This window comes from Polyodon spathula, chromosome 7, assembly GCF_017654505.1.
Source record: "Polyodon spathula isolate WHYD16114869_AA chromosome 7, ASM1765450v1, whole genome shotgun sequence".
Lineage (NCBI taxonomy): Eukaryota > Metazoa > Chordata > Actinopteri > Acipenseriformes > Polyodontidae > Polyodon > Polyodon spathula.
Window position 1 is genome coordinate 11,150,438 of NC_054540.1, and position 19,063 is coordinate 11,169,500.

The 19,063-nt window shown below is 36.7% G+C and overlaps 2 protein-coding genes across 3 annotated transcripts in view; both read right to left on the reverse strand.

Moving 5' to 3' along the window:
- Positions 1 to 202: 202 nt before the first annotated feature.
- Positions 203 to 12,664, reverse strand: LOC121318147 (transmembrane protein 168-like). The gene is made up of 5 exons (XM_041254513.1): positions 12,618 to 12,664; positions 10,039 to 11,300; positions 6,636 to 6,778; positions 4,843 to 5,117; positions 203 to 1,786 (listed from the first exon to the last, which is right to left on the reverse strand). The coding sequence occupies exons 2-5, from the start codon at positions 11,173 to 11,175 to the stop codon at positions 1,239 to 1,241; spliced, it is 2,103 nt and encodes a 700-aa protein (XP_041110447.1). The 5' UTR covers positions 11,176 to 11,300; positions 12,618 to 12,664; the 3' UTR covers positions 203 to 1,238.
- Positions 12,665 to 15,526: 2,862 nt separating this feature from the next.
- The window catches only part of LOC121318148 (S-adenosylmethionine sensor upstream of mTORC1-like), a 58,518-nt gene continuing 54,981 nt past the window's right edge, over positions 15,527 to 19,063 (reverse strand). For both annotated transcript variants that reach the window (XM_041254515.1, XM_041254516.1), the window contains one exon: positions 15,527 to 18,583. In XM_041254515.1, the coding sequence (XP_041110449.1) occupies positions 17,954 to 18,583 (630 nt within the window). In that variant the 3' untranslated portion in view covers positions 15,527 to 17,953. The remainder of the gene's footprint in view (positions 18,584 to 19,063) is intronic.

A 19,063-nucleotide genomic window follows, 5' to 3' on the forward strand; every position in this document is an offset into this window, starting at 1 on the left:
ATAAATGAGTCCTCCACTCTGTCCTAAATCAGTCTTCACTCACTTCCCTACTGACTAGAGACACATTTGTTTTAGGATTTTAAAAATGTCAGAATCTGATATTATTAATTATATACTCAATGACTCAATATCTGAAAGAAATATTGTGGTAAAGCATTGCGGGAACAAAAAAAACCCATAAAAAAAAACACATTGACAAAAGTGTAGGAAATAGCTTTATATAGGAAAATATCTTTCTTGGGTAACAATGATACATTTTCCTGTTCATAAACAGTATCAATAAATAAACTCACAGAACCATTAACTATTAGATTAAGAAAATCAACTCTTAACTAACACACATCCTTAGAAAAAGCTCCTTCCCATGACAGTGCAGGCAAATTGTCTGGAAGTCATAGCAAAAATACATATAAACACTTTTTGATTTAAGTATAAGTGAGCGAATGCCACAGTTTTGAGGGGTATTGTCCTCTCCACCAACCCTGTACCATGTGGCAGTCCTCTTTTAAAGCTGTCATGTTGTAATGTAAATTAGCTGCATTTAAGATGTCCTTTCAGTGAAACAATAATTATTATTTTTTAAATTGGTAACCTTTAAACATTTTCTAAAAATAAGCATTACTTCCATAAAAGCGTAATCTTTGAAACTGGATTAGTATTGCATTTGTGTGAATCATTTATGAGCATGTTTTTAGTAGTTGAGATCAATGGTCTTTGTAGGGAAGTATTTTGCATAAACTGGCTGAGGCTCAATGCATGCAAAATACATTTTCTTATGTTGTTTCTTGTGTAGTATAGTATACAGCATTACAGCATTAGAGATCAAATCAGTCCTAACAGTTTTTTTGAACAACACCACACAAAAATTCCTAATAGAACATTTATGTTGGGTATTTTTTTTGGTGCCAATTCCACCTTCCCAGTCTCTATGTGAATCCATGCTGACATGCAGTGTGAACACTTTCTTTTCAAATCAAGCACCACTAATATAAAGGTCTGAAAGGTCGGCTGCTAGAAAGGACATCTTGAACAATGTTTAAAAAGCATAGGTTACTTAAGGTACTGAGTAATCTTACAACAGTTCATCTTTAGTTTCCACACTGTTTTCCATTTCCATTTACACAAAATAAAAGCAAAACTTCACCCAGTTGGAAAAATCCTCTAGATTGAAAAAAAATAATAATAATACAAAATAAAACCAAATCTGTACCAAAAAAAAACAAACTATGTAGAGCTTTTTAAGATTTAACCAATTTAAATCCTGCTCCTGTGTCTAGCACAGTTGGAGGGAACCACCTCAGTTTTAGCCTCCTGAAACATCGGAGACAGAAACTACATGCCCAGAAGAGGTGCAATCCACCACACCAGTTAGCCAAGTGAACAAGGGGATAGGTAACACGGGGGAAGTTTGTCATCCAGTGCTTTGCAACATCACTTCCTGTTGGCAAGTGGAGTGTATAGTCACTCCAGCGTTTAGATACACCATACACTGGGGTTATAGTCCGGCCTTTTTCAGCCCATCTGATGTTGTTGTCTGGGTTACAGTTATACTCCACCCATTCCGCAGTAAAGTCACCCAGCTGTGGTGGATCTGCTTCCTCAACATTTACAACTTTGGCCATTCCTGCACCCTGGACTGCAACAAAGAGGTCACAAACCTTCTTTACGTCTTTAACCCAAGGAAGGGCATTTTCAGTGTCCAATACAATGATCAGCCGTGAGCAGAAAGTGCCATTCTTCTCCGTCCACAAGTCAAGGATGCTTTCAAGTTGCAACGTTTCTCCACCTAAAAGGAAAGTTGTGAATAACTCAAGATTATTATTACCAACACCTGCAACACTGTGATCTTAAGAGGGGAAAATGAATAGAGTCAAAACAATCAATTATTACAAAAATCAATTAGGATACAACAACATGTTGATTGTAACCAGGATTTAGGTCGCACACAATATGCAACTGCATCTAGTATAGCTAAAATTATATTTAAAAAGGGAGTTACTCTGGGATCTATACTCAGACCAGTCTTGTTTACACTTTACATTAACAACGTGGGCATTATTATAGAAAACCCTCAATTAAATGTGTATGCACATGATACTCTATTGTGCTCTAATGGTTCTTTGCCTGCAGGAAGCATTCAATACTATTCAACAAATTTGTTGGGTTTTAAACTTGAATTAAACTCCAAAAAAAACAAAAACAATGATTCTTATTAGTGGTGGGCAATAATATAGATATTTTGATGATATTAATAGTAATTTCCATATTGCAAAAATTCACGCACGATGCACAAACGCTGTATAATTAAGTTTATTTTATATTAAGATACAACAAACCCTATGCATACCAATCATTGGCACTTTTGCAGGCAAACAACACACACTAAAGTATTATCTAACCATTTTATTCCATCGATTGGCGTTTAGGTACCAAAAGCTATTAGCATGCTGCATTAAGCACCACTGGCCATCCGTTTGGCATTATTTTGAGATATGCACATGGGTCAACGGTTCATTACTTATGTTATTATTAATGTATTTTTAAAATGAGAAATTTCTGTATTATAAATGAGATGTACTTTTAAAACATCAAAACACACCTCAAAATAATACAAAATTCGGCATGCCGCTGTACTTAATACTTTTAGAGGTGTCGTGAATCAGCATTTACATGCAGCAGCTGAAGATTCAATTACTTTTGGATTGGGTAGTAAGTTGGTGTGCAGTGAAGTATAAAAATATTTCGGTTTTGTGGTGACTGATGATGGAATAGTAAAACAACAAAACAAGGCCTTGTTTTTCTCCATGGATATTGTGAAGCAAAGCACCACTAAGTTAAATTAAGTTATTGCTTTTCACAGGTAAATATCTGTTAGCATCTGTATATGTATATATGTTTGATATTGCAATTGTGTTATTATATTTTTCTGTGTTTTGCAAGACTTCGGTATTATCGCTATCGATAAACAATTTTCATATTGTTGCCCACCACCACCCCTAATTGTTATAAATATCTTGGTATGTCAAACTTTAAATTGAAGACTGGAAGGGTCCTGTATTAAACTAGTAAATAACTACAAATACCTGGAGCATGGTTAGATAGGAGTTTCAATTATAAAACACACATCAATGTGCTCTGAAAACAACCAAAAACTGAAATCGGATTATATTTATAGACATAAACTCTGTTTTTCAGACAAAGAAAACAACTGACCTTGAGTACATTATTGCTTATGACTAATATTATTTATAGAGTATCTACTGCCACAGTCTATTCTGAGTTTTTCAGTTCCTAAAGTTCATACAGAATTTGGAAAAAAGGCAATCCATTTTCTAGCTATATGGGCTTGGAACAAACTTCAAGAAGAACTGAAACTTACTGCCTTGACACCTTTAAAAGAGTCCAAACAAACAACGTACCTCTATGTAGCCAAGACCTGTTTTTGTTTTGGCCGGTGCTCCTAAATTGTTTCTTGTAATTTTGATTAAGCTTGTTTGTATTGGTTGTGCTCATTTGATGTAAAACGCTAATTAACTATAATCAAGATAACATTTACTACTTTTTTGGTTACTGTTATGTAAACAGTATAAAAATTAATCAAAAGGGTGTTTCAGGAATATTACATTCATTAGCCTACTTAATTACCAAGGTGCTGCTGCCTGTCACCTGAAGTCTCTGTTAAACGAGTGTGTTATTTGTAATGCAGTTACTGGGAATATGAGCCGCTCGTGGTGTTTTTTTCTATCACCCAAAATAAGCCAGTCAGGATTCACAAAGCATCCCCCAATGTGAAATACTCTGCACCATATTTATTCATGAAGTTAAAAAAAAAAAATCAATGAATCTAAACCGCTAGCTGTTTAGATTCTCATATTGTATGCACGGTCTACAGTTCCTCATTCACCACTCTGATTCTTCTTGATTTGTGAAACCTCAAACACCGAGATACAGCCTCAGTGATGCAGTATCTCCTGTAAATGTACCCTAAGGATATTGTGATGAAAAATTTCAGAAATTACAGTACTAATGCATTACTGAATTCCCTTAATACTGCTTTGCCATTAACAGCTGCGGGCAAGCGCTCTGTGGCGCTGTCTTTTTTTAATCCTCTTTTAAGGCAGCGAGGGGATGAATTACAGAAGCTGTTCACAGTCTGCTCCATCTGTCACCAAACATCACCACCACTTTAAATCTGTCTGAGTCATAACAGAACATTCCTGCTGGTTTACCTTGAGTCTCCACATCCCCCTTGGTATACACAGCCAGGATAGATCCAAGAAAAATTAACAAGGAAACTTTTTTTTTTTTGTTTATTGCAGCCCCATGATCAAACATCAAGGCACGCAATCTCCTTCACAAGGACGAAAATGTATTCCCCTCATTCTAGTCTGAAAGCCAAGTTCCTACAGAGGTGTGCAATTCAGCCAAGTTATGAACTTTTTTTTTTTTTTTTAATGAAAAACAAAATGGAAAAATGATAGAATTTCCCTGATGGGCTGGATGTGTTGGTCTCTAGATACTGTATATATAAAAATAGGAAGTGTAACACTCAAGACAGATATAGTGCCTCCAAATATCCAAAATATCCCTAAATTCTGATACTGTCAATGGTGTGCTAAATAAGCAAATATACACCACACCTTTAAATGTAAATATTAAAAGGCTACCAAAATTACATTTTTTGACAAATATGAAAAAAATATGAACACAGTATCTTAGTGTGCTGTAATGCTATACCACTTAACCTCTTCTAACACACAGTTGTCTTACTTAGACATATCCATAGACAAGATGCAAATCTATATTACCCATCTTTAAAAGTGGGTGGAATTATATTGTTACCTGCAAGAGCCCACTCGCCAGAACTGTGAGAATGACCACTGTAATATATAACATAGGTGTCATGTCTGGGGCCATCTGGAGTCCGCAGTTCAAGAAAAGACTTGAGCTTGGACTGGAGGGTATCGGAAGACAAGCCACTGGTAGAGTAGTCACAGCCATAGGTCTCAATCATGTGGTAGGCAAAAAACCTCTGAATACTGTTCAGCATGCCAGTCGACCTGAGATTCAACTCCTGCACATGCTCAGGAGGAAGAAGTGTTGGTTGGCCATCAGGGCTACAGTATAAGGAGAAAGAAAGAGAGTCACGTATGTTATCTGTCTATTAAACACTTAACATAATTTCACAATTCACTCCTGGCTGTCCTCCAGCAGAAGATGGGGCTGCACAGCCATTCACTGGCCCCTGTGATGATCAGGTCCAATCCAAGGAGGATTTATCTGTCTTTACCTGCCCAGCTGCCACATGCACTCATTTTATAATTCTGTCTAGGTTGACTGAATCCCAAACAAGAACTGAACCAATTATCTCGAGCTAAAGAAGCTGTGTGTTAACCACTGGCTAGACCCATTCACTTGGGTCATATTATCAAATCTGATTTACACCTCTAAGTAATTAAATCATATCTAATACCATAGTTCAGCATCAGGCACAGCCTTCTTGTTTCCCAAAATTAGAGCCATCAGTAACATGAAAAAGTGCATCACCATGACTGACACGTAAGGTCTGACATACTGGCAGACACACAGGTACAAACAAGTTCACGCTAGATTCTGTTGCTGTGAGACTGTCTAAAAAAACAGAACAGAAGAACAGAACAGAAGTTTAATCTAATGGTATTATTAGAACAGAATATATATTATCAACTACTGCCTCCTATTTAATTTTTTACAATCTTTTGCGATGTAATATGCTGTCAGTCAGAAACCAAATTATTATTATTAATTCATATAGAAAAAAAAAAAAGATTCAATATAAATAAAAAATGGCCAGTGACACATAACACGTAAAACACATCCAGAATTTAAAGACATTTAATATACTGCACATTTACTACAGATTAAGATTCATAACATTATTATTATTATTATTAAACAATCATTTTATTAATTCCTGATTTTCTCCCAATTTTTGGTGAGTTGATGATGAGCAAGCGCACCCTCTGAAACAGGTGCCATCTGCTTTTTTTCGCTCTGCAAGCCCGCCGTGCAGCCATCTTAGAATTTACAGCGCAATTCTGAATTGCATAGACAGGCCTGCAGGCGCCCGACCAGCCACAGGGGTCGCTGGTGTGCAATGAGCTCCTCAGCTGTCCAAACCCCTTCCCCGCCTGAGCAGCGCTTGGCCAATTATGCGCGCGCTCCCTGGGAAATCCCCTCCATGGTCGACAGTTGCATAGCTTGGAACTGAACCAGCGATCTCCAGGCTATAGGGCCACTCTGGGTGGAGTGCTTTCACCGGATGCGCCACTCGGGAGCCCCTAATTCATAACATTACTGAAGTGAGTATAGACTTCTTCAAATGAAACATTAGCAATAGGATTCTCTACTGCTCCCACTTAGGTAGCCATATAGTTTATTTATTAATCTATTTCCAAAACTGTAAAATGTAGCAGTTTTAAAGTATTTTCTATGTTTTGCCAGCCCCTGAAAAGCGTACATTCAGTTTCCCAATTCACAGACAGAAGTCCCCAGTTAAAATTAAAATTCTGATATTATTTCTCAAGTGCTATTGTCCATCACAAAATACATCTCTATCGAATGAGTAATAAAGGAATTTTAAAGGAATTTATTACCTGCAGTAGTTGGTGGGGATTACAACTGCGTATCCCACACAGGTTCCTCCCAAACAGTTTCCCAGTTCATGGAATAGACCGTGAGTAAGCGACTCCAAAGGCAGGACCACCAAAAACACACTCATAAAGATTCCATTGGTAGGCTGTAATAATAAAAAATAAAAATGATAAAAACACTTTATTGCACCCATAATACCAAAACACGATCAACAACATCTGTGAGCATATGAGAAAATCCAATTGTTTGCATGCCTCCCTTCCCTTCTTTCCTTTGGAAAAAAAGTGGTTTCCTATTAGCCAATCAGGTGTTTGTACAGTCGGTGCTGCTTTATGGGAACACCTCAGAAGAAGGAAAAACATCCCAAATACGCGGCTGTCCCAATTAAACGAGAGGCAGTTGAGATGACCTTAGTGCCACTTTTTTGTTTCTTAATGAAAAGAAAAACAATTAAATCACATCCCATTATGATTAAATGTTAAACACATAATTTAAATTACAAGTCAATGTTTTTTTTTTTTTTTTTTTTATTCCTAAACAAAATGAATCACTGTTTTTTTATTTCTGCATGAAATGAAAAAGAATGAAATCACATCTTATCACAAGGCGAGGCACCTGCGATGTTGACACAGCAACTTTGTTTGCAACAGCCACCTGAAAAACCACAGGAGACTACTCCTCCTTCGAGTCCAACGTGGTTTACACAATTTACAGAAGTCAGAGCGTAATCACGCACTCGCTGCACTGGGCTGCGCTGCCTGTCTTGCTCTGAAAAGCGATCTCGATAGAGTGCCATTTGTGCCAAAACTATCTAGCTGTTAGTTGACAAATAAATTGACAAATTAGAGAATTTGTCAATTTGTGAATTAGTCAAGTTGTCCAGGAATTCGTCCATAAATGTGTTAATTCATACAGTAATTCATAAACGTATTTGTTAATTCATCTAAAAATTAATTAATTAATTTGTCAATTCATTAATACGAAAGGCTGTATGGATCCAATCAACCAGACAAGCTTGCAACTGTCAATCTTGCACTGTGCCAAAAACACTGCAACCTTTCTAGCCAATGGGAGCACACACTAATATTTTAACAATGAAAATCCTCACTCAAAACTGCTTCAGCCAATAATATTTAGAAGGGCATTTCAAAAGATATTTTATTTAACAAGATACTCGACTCTGCTGATTTTCAATGGAGACTTCTGTCTCACAGCACGCAAAGCATTGTGGTATATTGAGAGTTAGGCAAAAAAATTCTATGGAGAGTCAATGCAGACGTAAGAAATGTTACTGGTTTTTGCCATGTTTTTAAATTTATAACGCAATGTTTTAACACCATGTCACCAGATTTTACCATAGTCTTATACAAATGCACACAAAAAAAAAACAAGTGAAATGCCTAATTGACAGCTCTCATCAATCGACAATTCATGCCTTCTTTAGACAATGACACAAACTGTTTCGTTCCAGTTAATGATACAAAACATAGTTGTCCTGTAGTACACTATATGCATCTGTTTAAATGTAAAGAACAACTTAATGTAGAGTATTAAAACATTGCTCTTTAATTTAACTCTGGAGGAGGCTGTGTGGTCCAGTGGTTAAAGAAAAGGGCTTGTAACCAGGAGGTCCTCGGTTCACTGTGTCATCCTGAGCAAGTCACTTAACCTCCTTGTGCCTCGTCTTTTGGGTGAGACGTTGTTGTAAGTGACTCTGCAACTGATGCATAGTTCACACAGCCTAGTCTCTGTAAGTCACCTTGGATAAAAGTGTCTGCTAAACAAATAATAATAATAATAATAATAATAATAATAATAATAATAATAAAGTAATAACAATAATAATAATTCACGGGTCATGATATAAACCCAGTTTATATCATGACCTGTTTTATATCATGAATTATGACTGCATGGCAATCATGATATAAAGCAGGCTCATCTGTATTACATTTTCCAGAATAAAACACCTTTCTCTGTTTCAACATGGGCATGCACTTTTGATGAGAAGACTGTGGGTTGTTCTCGAACACAAACTAGACAATGAGAGTACTGTATGCCACAAAGGATATAAATAAAAAAGTAGGTACTGTATGTATAAGTAGACCTAAAGGCTTCTCTCCTGTGGTGCTACTGACAGTCTGCAAGAGCCTACAGTGTCTTTTTATATGTTTCTCATGTGCATAATTATAAAATGGAGATTTTTTTTGTAACAAACAGAAGTGTGTACTGTAGTAATATACCCTTACAAAGGATTTAGTACATTATACAGTAATCATATTTTTTAAATACCAAGTTTAAATGCACACACATCCTTCACTTTTTTCACCTGGTAATATAGTATTATTACTGTATTAAAGGGCTCTACAGTACGCCCAATTTGATCGCATATGTGACCAAAAAGTTGTTGGAGCAACAATCAATTTTATTTTAGACGCACATGCAGCGTTCCCGTTAACTGGTAACTATCTGTCAAAGATGGTTTCAAGAGCTTGTTGATGGGCAGAGATCGAAGCCATCAATCAGTTTGACGGGCAGCTGGAAACCCTGCTGTCACTAACAAGAGCGACTGAGTGAGCCTCTAGACCATGCCCTTTAATGGCACAGGCAATCAAATCAGTGATTGATTCGGCAATTCCTGCCTTAGAGCATGCTTGTTAACAAAGCAAATCACCAATAGGCTGATTCAATCCACGCCCCTTCCTTTTGTTCCTCCTGGAGGCAAGGAGTTATTTGTTTTTATCCATGATTCTGATTGACTGTGCCTCGTGTGTTCATTGAAATGAAAGTAGAAAGCAAGCGCAGTTTATTTTTATATTTATGTATGGTGTTTGCGTGCTCTCTTTAGTCTAGACATGTCAGTCTTGTCTTATGTAAGTTTGTGCACCTGCCTATTTTTTCAGTACAAAACTCTTTAATTCACGCTGATATTATACCTGTAGTTTTAAGGTACGCTAAGAACTAGTGTGTAAAGTATTTGAATTTCTGAAGCAAAATATTAATGTTAAAAAATAAGCAAAAAAAGTATTTCAACAAGTTTTGAAAACAAATTATTAGAAACATTAGAAACATTAAAAAAAAAAAAAAAAAAGGGGGGGGGGGGGGGGGGGTTCACATAGACCTACTTCTTACTCCATAACTATGTGTATATCACTAAGAGTGGACAGGTGTCAAACGAATAATGACGACATTTTGTGACATGCAGTCTATTTAGTGACCAGTTACTGACTGGCAGCAGTTTTTCCTAGCGGAAACGCCAACATATGCGACCACTGCTTTCACAACCTGAAGAACTTACATAATTAAAAGTCTCTTCTCCCTTTTAGCTCACTTAAAATATAAATAATTTCTACATTAAAAATGTCAAAATCATAATACGCATTTTTACTATTATCCAAGTCCTACCTGCCACGATACTATACCCAGAATTGCTGTTGATAAGAGACTGAAAAACACCAGCCGTTCTGAGATCAAACAGAAGTGTCGCATTCCTTTGGAGGCCATCACCCTGTCCAGGTTTCTGCTGTCAGTACGTTGTGTGTAATAGACATTATGACAGTCGTTTAATTTGCTGTGGAAACCCCAGACTGTTATGATGAAAATAACATGGCAGACAAACCAAAAGATCCCAAAAATGGAGAACCCGGGGATCACAAAATACCACAGATGTAAATCCCCTAGTTTAAAGGCAGCCAGGATGAAGAAGGTGATCTCAACAAGTCCCAGTGGAAGAACGGAGAGCTTCCTGCACAGGCGGCCGCGGTTCAGAAATGGTAGCCACCTCTCAGTGACAGAAAGCCCACTAAAATAGACGTCAAGTAGCGGGTCACAGATCAGACGGCTAAAAAAGCATGCAAGGGCAAAAGGGTTGGTGGGAATATTTAAGCTGGGGAAAAACAACATGGAGGAAAGCAGAGCAAAAGTAACTAAGTTTGGAATTGCTAGGAAAGACTTCATCCGCAGGTCAATAATCAGCATGGCCAAAGAGGCCACCAGAAGGATGATACTCATGGACTTCTCCAGCAGCATGGCAGTGCTGGCAATTGCAAAGCCAACAAGTTCCAAAAACTCTGCAGAGGTCAGAAGGGCTGGCCGATAGCGAACACAACCACAAACCCTCTCTACCAGAGCCCACAACGTCCTGATGATGATACTGGTCAGCAGAAGGTACTTGGTGGCTTCCTCCTTTACATTACTTTTGAAGGAGGGATTATTTAAGAAACACAGCAGCCCAAGAAGAAATCCAAACCAGAGATGGGAGAGACTCAAACTTGCTGCCTCCATGGAGAAGTAGTAATACAATATGCTGGCGATGCCTAAAACAAACAGTCCCAAGATAAAGATGACTAATATTATGGTATCTGCTGTCTTCTCCCATCTTACATAAAGGCCCATGCACAAGGCCACCATTAGGTTCAAACTGGCCAGGTAGCCAAGATAGCGCACTGAGGAATGCATGCTGACATCTTTATTTGCCTCTTCCAGTCGAGTCATTGCTGCGTAGAGACAGTGACTGACACAGTAGCGTAAAGATCTACACATGTACTTTAATATATAAACAGGCTCCTCTTAGAAATGATGTCCTTGTAAGGTTCATCCAGAATATGTGGTGAAGCTCAAGAATGCGGACAAGGTAATTCTTCTGTTTTCAGGCTTTCACAATTGAGCTACAGAAAAAGAAAAACAAAACAGTTAAGAAATTAAGGAAGTCATTTCCAATAGCTTAGTGTAACCTAGGCATATTTTATAATATGTTAACTTTCATGATACATGGGTATTTAATTGATTTTATTGCAGTAAATTGATATGTGGTGGTTTTTAATTATTACTTCGACTATTAATTTCTGTAGTTCAAATCTTAAGTTCTAACTACATAATTTCAGTGAAACCTTGCTATTAAGTACAGTCAAGGGATCACAATTGTGGTCTACAAGGGGGTAGCCATACTACTAAAGGTATAGTGCATAAAATTTCTTATAACAAATTATTACAACTAGATTGACAATTGAATACATTTGTTAGGTAATGTATTTAATTAGTTATGACTGAACACTTTAACCATTTCAGATGTTATTCGTTTTTCTTGTATGCAAACTGTTTTACATTATTAGTCAATTTTAGATTCCCATAGGTTTAGCTATTTTTAACCCCCGCCCAAAAAGGTTTTTCAAATTTATTTATTTTTTTAAGGTGAGTTTTAGCTTATTGCACGTTTGGTTTACTTTAGAGTTCAAATTCACAGTTTAACATATTTACAAATGGATTTTAGGCGTGCACAAGACATCATAGAATTTGGCTCTGCTGTTACTTGCTCCTTGAACCGGCATGCCCAGTTGTACTGTGCTACCAGCTACATGACCGGGATAAACCAGTGCTGGTCAATGCTGGGATTGCATACTTCAATAAAGTTTTTCTGAATATAGTGTATCATCCGCACACTCCCTCTTTACGGGGATAACATGTATTACTTTGAAAAAAATAAAACTTACTTAAACTGACACCAAACTGAAAATGCATTCCCCCTACTTTCACTTCCCGATCGCAGAAATGCAATACCTCTGGGTGATGGTAATCTTTGCGTTGAGAAATGCGAACAACACTGACTAGAGCACCCCCAGCCCAGTCAAACTCCACTGTGCTGTAACTGTTTAGTTGAATCCAATACATCTTAACTGTTTGCCTAACATTCTAGATTTACAGTGATAAACAAATATTATTTTTTTAAAAATAAATGAAATCAGTTCACATTTTGCCAAATACAAACACATCTGAAACGCAACGGATACTGTTGAAAAGATCAGATTACACTTGTATTAAACATCAAAATAAAAAAAAAAAATCATCACTACAGTATATTGGTGTTACAAAAAAAAAAAAAAAAAAAAAAAACAGATCATAACATCACCAAAACATTTTTTTATTTCACGGGTACAAAGCATTTCCTGTTCAGAATGAAACGGACAGTTTTACTACAACGTACGTACCTTTTTTTTAATGACTTTCAACAATAAAGCCTGAACACAGAATGCCTACGTACTGACTGACAACACTATAGCCTGAACACAGAATGCCTGTTGTGACGTAACTAATTCTGATTTTATAAGGTATATATAGTTATAATATATATATACTTGTTTCCCGTCCAGCGGGATATATATACTATTAATATATATAATTAATAATTCCAAAGCGATTATTTAAACTTCCTTGTTTAATTTCACAGTTTGAAAAGTTTCACTGCTGCAGACGCCATGTTTGCACCGTGTCAAAGTACGGTAAATATTCTGGTTCAAACTACTCAGGCGAGGGCGAAGTTAGTGCAGAAAAAAACACTGCGCATAGTTGGAATACCACTACTGGCATGGGGTATATAACCCTACAGAACACTTTCCTTATTCGTTTTCCAATCTTCTCTTTCATGGCTAGTGTAGGATTTTCCCTAACTTGGTATTACAACATAATTTCCTAAATCCTAAGTGTCTCATCATATCCTAACATTAGTTAGGAAATCCTATCTAACGCCAATCGTATCTGTAAACGACTGATCGAGTGAATAGAGCAGGTTACAGCTCGAGCTGCAGCTCACAACAATATACACGTTTTTAAGTTAAGGCGTATAAACTCGATTCATTCTTGTTAAGCCACAACTGTTCACTGTTCCTGCTGTCAGTTAGATCTGGCTTCACTGCCACTAGCGTTAAAGGTGCAGGAAAAATCCATTGATTTTATTGCAGGTAGAATTTGGGTTAACGTCTCAAACGATGCAGTGCCACTTAAAAATGTGCTTACTGTTTTAAAAATAAGTTTCGTTTTAGCTATATTAACATTATTACTGTTTTTTTTTTTTTTTTTACTTTAAAGCAAAATATGAAAATATTACAAACACACTGCTTTCATTTTGAGGGTTTCTCCTTTTTAATTTCAGAAGCACAGGTATGCAGTCCAGACTGGGCTATAGCCCATTGTCCTATACATCAAAATACATACCATCTGTCACCAGCATTGGCAGCAGTGCCATCCATTCCACATACCCTCTCCTTATGTATTTATTTTTTCTGTCCATACATTGGTAGTTATTGTGATTTCTAGAAGGCATTTGTTGTCCATGCCATATTTTTTTCTTTTGTTTTTTGTTCTTATATTAGGTTATTTGATATAAACCTCCTGGATAAACATAAAAAGGACCTCTACTTAAGGGGTTTATTTTAAAAAGCTGAGTATATATAAGTACATAAATCCCCAGAAATAAACACATTAAAAAAAAACAAAACTAAACAAAAAAAACCTCACTTAAATAAGCAAAGAATATCATGCATGTAAAGTCTAAAAGAAAAACAGATTCATACCTCTGAGACTCATTTTACCAAGTTTCAAAAATAATCCCCAACACTCTCGCAACTGAAGAAGACATGGTCATACCTGTAGAAATGCTAATGGATCCCTGCTGAATCAGCCTCATGCTAGAAGGTAAGATTTAAAAATAAAAAGATTCAAAATACTGTGAAGAGCACCTGGAAGGTGAGGGAACAATAACACTGGTTACATCCGAGCAAGGTACTGGGGGCTAAACCAGCCTCCAAATGCACCTCGATCCTGAGCGGATACATTGACCGCAGGCAACATTCGGTCATCATTTCTAAAGTTGAGACCCAAAACTTACTTCACCTGCCCTACATGAAATTCCCATTTTGTGTACACACAGCTGCAGCTGTAATCATACTGGCACATGCAGAACCAATAACAATGAAAATAAGACAAGTGCTTTTTAAAACATTACAATTGTCTTTTGTGTTTCTAAAGTGCTTGTTAAGAGCAACTTTCACCATTTACTTTTTTTGTGAAATGAAACTAAAACTGCTATTAACTAAGTTTTGTTCTAAAATGAGAATCTTGGGGGTCATTTTTGACCCTAGCTTAACCTTTGAGCTGTATGTTCGGAATATTACCAAGTTGTCCTTTTTCCATCTAAAGAACATTGCTTGGCTGTGCCCTGTCTTGTCGCTGTCTGCTGCAGAAAAGCTTGTTCATGCGTTTTATCCTCCAGGCTTTACTATTGTAATGCCTTACTTACTGGGGTGTCAAAGAATAACTTTCAAAAGCTCCAGTATGTTCAGAATTCTGCTGCTAGGGTGCTGACGAGTTCTTGGTCTGGTGGTCACATAACCCCCATACTGGAATCATTACACTGGTTACTGATCAAATACTGCATTGACTACAAAGTCCTGCTGCTGACTTTTAAAGCCAATAGAGGTACCTCTCCCTCTTACATTTCTGAGTTAGTTACCCCCACACTCCTAGTCGTGCTTTGCGGTCTTCCCATGCCGGCCTTGACTAAACTGTGTACACTGGGTGACAGGGCTTTTCCTCCTATGCTCCTAAGCTGTGGAACACACTTCCTTCTGAGATCTGTGATTCTAAGTCTCTGTCTATTTTTAAATCCTGCCTCAAAACTCATTTGTTTAAATTGGCATTCTTATGACTTTTACTGTCATTGCATTTTTAATTTCAACTGTTTTAATATATTTTGTATTTTTATTTATTCTGTTTTCACTTTTGTTAAGCACTTTGCGATATTTATTTATAAAAGGCGCTATATAAAATAAAGATGCCATCATCACGCATCATTTTTTAAATCCCATTTCTTTTATATCATTCAACAATGGGAATAATGCAAATCAAATAATACTATGTACAAATACCTCCCAAAGTAAAGGATATTTTAGTGAATTGTAAAGCACCACATTGCTGTACGTGTTTTAAAGCTAAATTAAGTTACTGGACTGCCTTAATGTTCTGTCAAACACATACTGTCGGGGAAGCAACTGAGTAATGCTAAACCTGAGTAAGGCAGTGGAAATTAATAACCACCTTGCTGTCTTGACCCATCTAGCAAATAAGTAGATACAGCATGGAAGAACAGCTTCATCTTTTTATTGCTTATACTCGTTTAGGTTTCCGAACAAAGATAGTTATGAGAGACAATAAACCACACAGCAGGATTGCATTAACATTCATGTATAAAAAGAAAAAAAAAACATTGAACAATACAAGTACTTCTGTGCCCTGTGTTAGTCAAAATAGATATCTTATACAACGAAAGTGAATTAGGTCATGCACAGAGATATTGTAATACAATAAAAAAAAAAAAAAAAAAAAAAAGAACGGTACATATACCAAATTGTCTTAATAAAATATTATATCCAATATCAATAGTTTAGGTTTTCCACAATATCAGGAATCCTTTGCCTCCACAGTAAAAATCTTCAGTAAGTATTTTGAAAGATATTGAAATATTGAGCTTACTGGAATATATGAGAGTGTGCTGACGTCTAATGCGAGTCCAAAATACTTCATTCAGCATGGTTTCTATGAAGGAAAAGGAAAAGCTTGCTTTCTTCAACCCCTTTGCTTCCAAAGTAACCATAACAGAAAAAGATGACTGGACCTTAAATATATTAAAACATTAACCCCCATCGAAATGGGGTAATTAAGTGAATAACCTAAGAGACCAGTTCTGCTCTAATTATATTTAAGAAACATAGCCTAGGAGATTCACAACTTATTTGGCAAGCCAGTTGTAGTGCATACTGGCATACTGTGCAACGTACACTGCATTAACAGCAAACCTTCGTTCTCGACGGGTACAACCTTCTGCAAAGGTAAGAAGGCACCTTAAAGAAAGACTTTTGTTGTAGAATGAGGGGGGTATACTTTACTGTGAACTCTGCACATAGCATACCTTGTATCTGTAACCTGAGGGGCAAGACTAATGTGCTCTATAAGGTAAATACCTCTGTGCACCAATTCACCGCAACATCTTATTAACAATAGGAATCAACTTTGTATTGTTTTTTTCTTCTTTGTTTCCCTTTCTTAAAAACGTACCTATTACAATAATACTAGTTAAAGGTTTTGACACTCGAGTTAATTAATACCAAATAAAGTGCCATGAATGAAGACCAAACAGAAGGTTCGACTAGCCACAGATATGAAATTAATAACAAGTGCAACATATTACAAGCTAAAATACTAGTGTTATTTGGAACTACAACCAAACTCTTGCCACAATTGTAAATTACAGTACTTCTTTTTAGGTCACAGCAAGCTACAGCAGAAATAAACTCAAAGAAAAAAAGTAGCTATATCTGAGACCAAAGGGTATTAGTGCAAAACCTCATTATGAGGTAAATCATTTTCAAGAAGTACAACACATGGATCACTCCACACTGAGGCATTTCAAAATTACTTTTGTCCCAAATAACTTTTGGCAGATACATCAAAGAGCTGCTTGAAACAATCAGTATTTCCAAACTGTTTCATATTGAAAGTGTGCAGAACTATTAAAAAATAATAATAATAATAATTCTTACATTAAAATGTGCCATTTTATAAGCATTTTTTAATGCGATTTTCAGGGGTTCAGTAAATTAATACTTAAAAAAAGTGCAAACTGGCTAGTAGCTACAGTGGAGAGGAATCACATTCTAAATGGTTTGCATTGCAAGTACCATGAAAACTTATACTGTACAGTAATCACATTAGTACAATTAAAACCCACTAAGCACCTCTGCAGGTGCCTGTAAAGCTTAAAATGTTACATCAACTTATTTAAGAAACTACTCCAACAAAAAAATAGTTCCCAGTGCTAGCAGCCAAAAGATGCTTTGTTAAAATGGCATTTGCCTTTAGAAAAGGCCAATACCAGTTTGTTCAAAAGTGAACAGATCAAATTGTTTGTCAAAAAAATATAACAAAGAACTATATCAGACTAATTATACGTTTACACACACAAGTGGTGCAAATTACAGCCTGGCTCTAGACTGCAAGCAAAACTTCTTCCATAAGGTTCTGTTCTGTTTCAAACATCTTTTTCACAAACAATATCTTGGGGCCAAGTTCAAAGAATTATACACTTATGTCTCCAGGTTGCAATATTTTTTTGGCATTAAATGTTAATTAAACTGAACTTGCATCTGCCTATGGCATCACAACCAGTATCACCAACAACAAAACATTGGTTTTGATTATTCACCTGTAATGAAATGAGCAGAAACGATAACATTTATATTGCATCATGAGAGCATTTGGTTACAAATTCTTTTAATAAATGCCCCCCATCTACAGACATATATTTCTCTTTTCTTTTCATAAGACAGATGTAGAAAAAAAAATAGCCAACTTCTGTAAACTTGTTTCTATTTTTTCTGTGCAAACAGCATTTTCTTTGTTGTTGTTACACACCGAGAGCATGTTAATACAGCAGAAATATATTGGCAGCACAGCAGTACAGACAATAAAGGCATTTGTGTTTTGAAGTGGATTAGCTTTGCAGTAAGATGGGGTCCTCCAGCTCCTGGAAAGGTGTCGAGCTTGTCTGGCTATCCCCAGAGTCCGAGTCATAAGGTGCGTCAGGGAGTTCCATAAAATTGTAAGCCATCTGGTCATCCTCGAGATCCGATCGCACTTGAACCGCTACGTCCGAGTATTCTTCCTCTTCTGCGTTATTAAAATCCTGGGGAATATAGAGCATCTCCGGGTAGTTCCTGCTGACGAGATCACTGGTAGTCTTTAAGGAGACTTTCCTAAAAGCAATTAGATGCATGTGAGAGAATTTCACATACTTGTACCTCTTGAAGCCCAGTGACTCTATTGCAATCTTCCAGCTCTTCATCATCATTGCGTGCCTGTTCTGGTGAGAGGAATCGGGTGTGATTATGAGAAGCAGACCGTTCAGAGCCAGGAGTTCATGTGCTTTCTTGCAGCAGATCCATCGCTGATAGGGGGACGGGAAATAGGAAAGCAGGAGAGAGAACACAACTACATTCAAGAGCTCTCCAGGGAGGGCGTCAATGGGGTTTTTTAGTTGCTTGAGGAAGGCATCCACGGCATCTTGTGCTAACTGGAGAGGCTGTTGCAACTGAAGATTGAGGAAGTCACATTTGTACACACTCTGTGGAGAAAAAAAGAAAGAAGAATTGAGCACTTCATCATAATGGTAGTTCATTGGGGGGGCATGTTGGACATGTTCTATAAATACTTGCTGAGTTTGGTTCTAGTGGCTTTTAATTGAAATATGTAGGTCAGTTTTTAATCACAACTGAAAACACCAGTTCTTTGTAAAGCACACGCCTAACATAACCATTTTGCTTTAACAATTTAAAACCTAGAAGGAAACCAGAAATTAGCTGTCTACAATTATGATAAAAATAGGATTCCTTAGTTACAAACATACTTAGTTATAAAGCTTTTTCACTTTAAAAAAAACGCTGCATGCAGCATCTGTTCTACAGAGATTTTTCAGGATCTGCAGTCGAAAAACCCCTGATCAAACCTGGAAGTTAAAAACGACTGATACACAAACTTTTACCCAAAGATTAATAAAAAATAAACATATCAAAAGCCCACAGCATTAGAGTTTTAATGAACCTTA

Excerpts from the sequence above, each read along its gene's own strand:
- LOC121318147 (XM_041254513.1), bottom strand. The coding sequence starts at position 11,175 with ATGTGTAGATCTTTACGCTACTGTGTCAGTCACTGTCTCTACGCAGCA. Across the intron at positions 6,779-10,038 it reads TGGGTATAGTATCGTGGCAG|CCTACCAATGGAATCTTTAT; the intron begins GTAGGACTTGGA and ends TTATTATTACAG. Across the intron at positions 1,787-4,842 it reads TGGCGAGTGGGCTCTTGCAG|GTGGAGAAACGTTGCAACTT; the intron begins GTAACAATATAA and ends CTTTCCTTTTAG.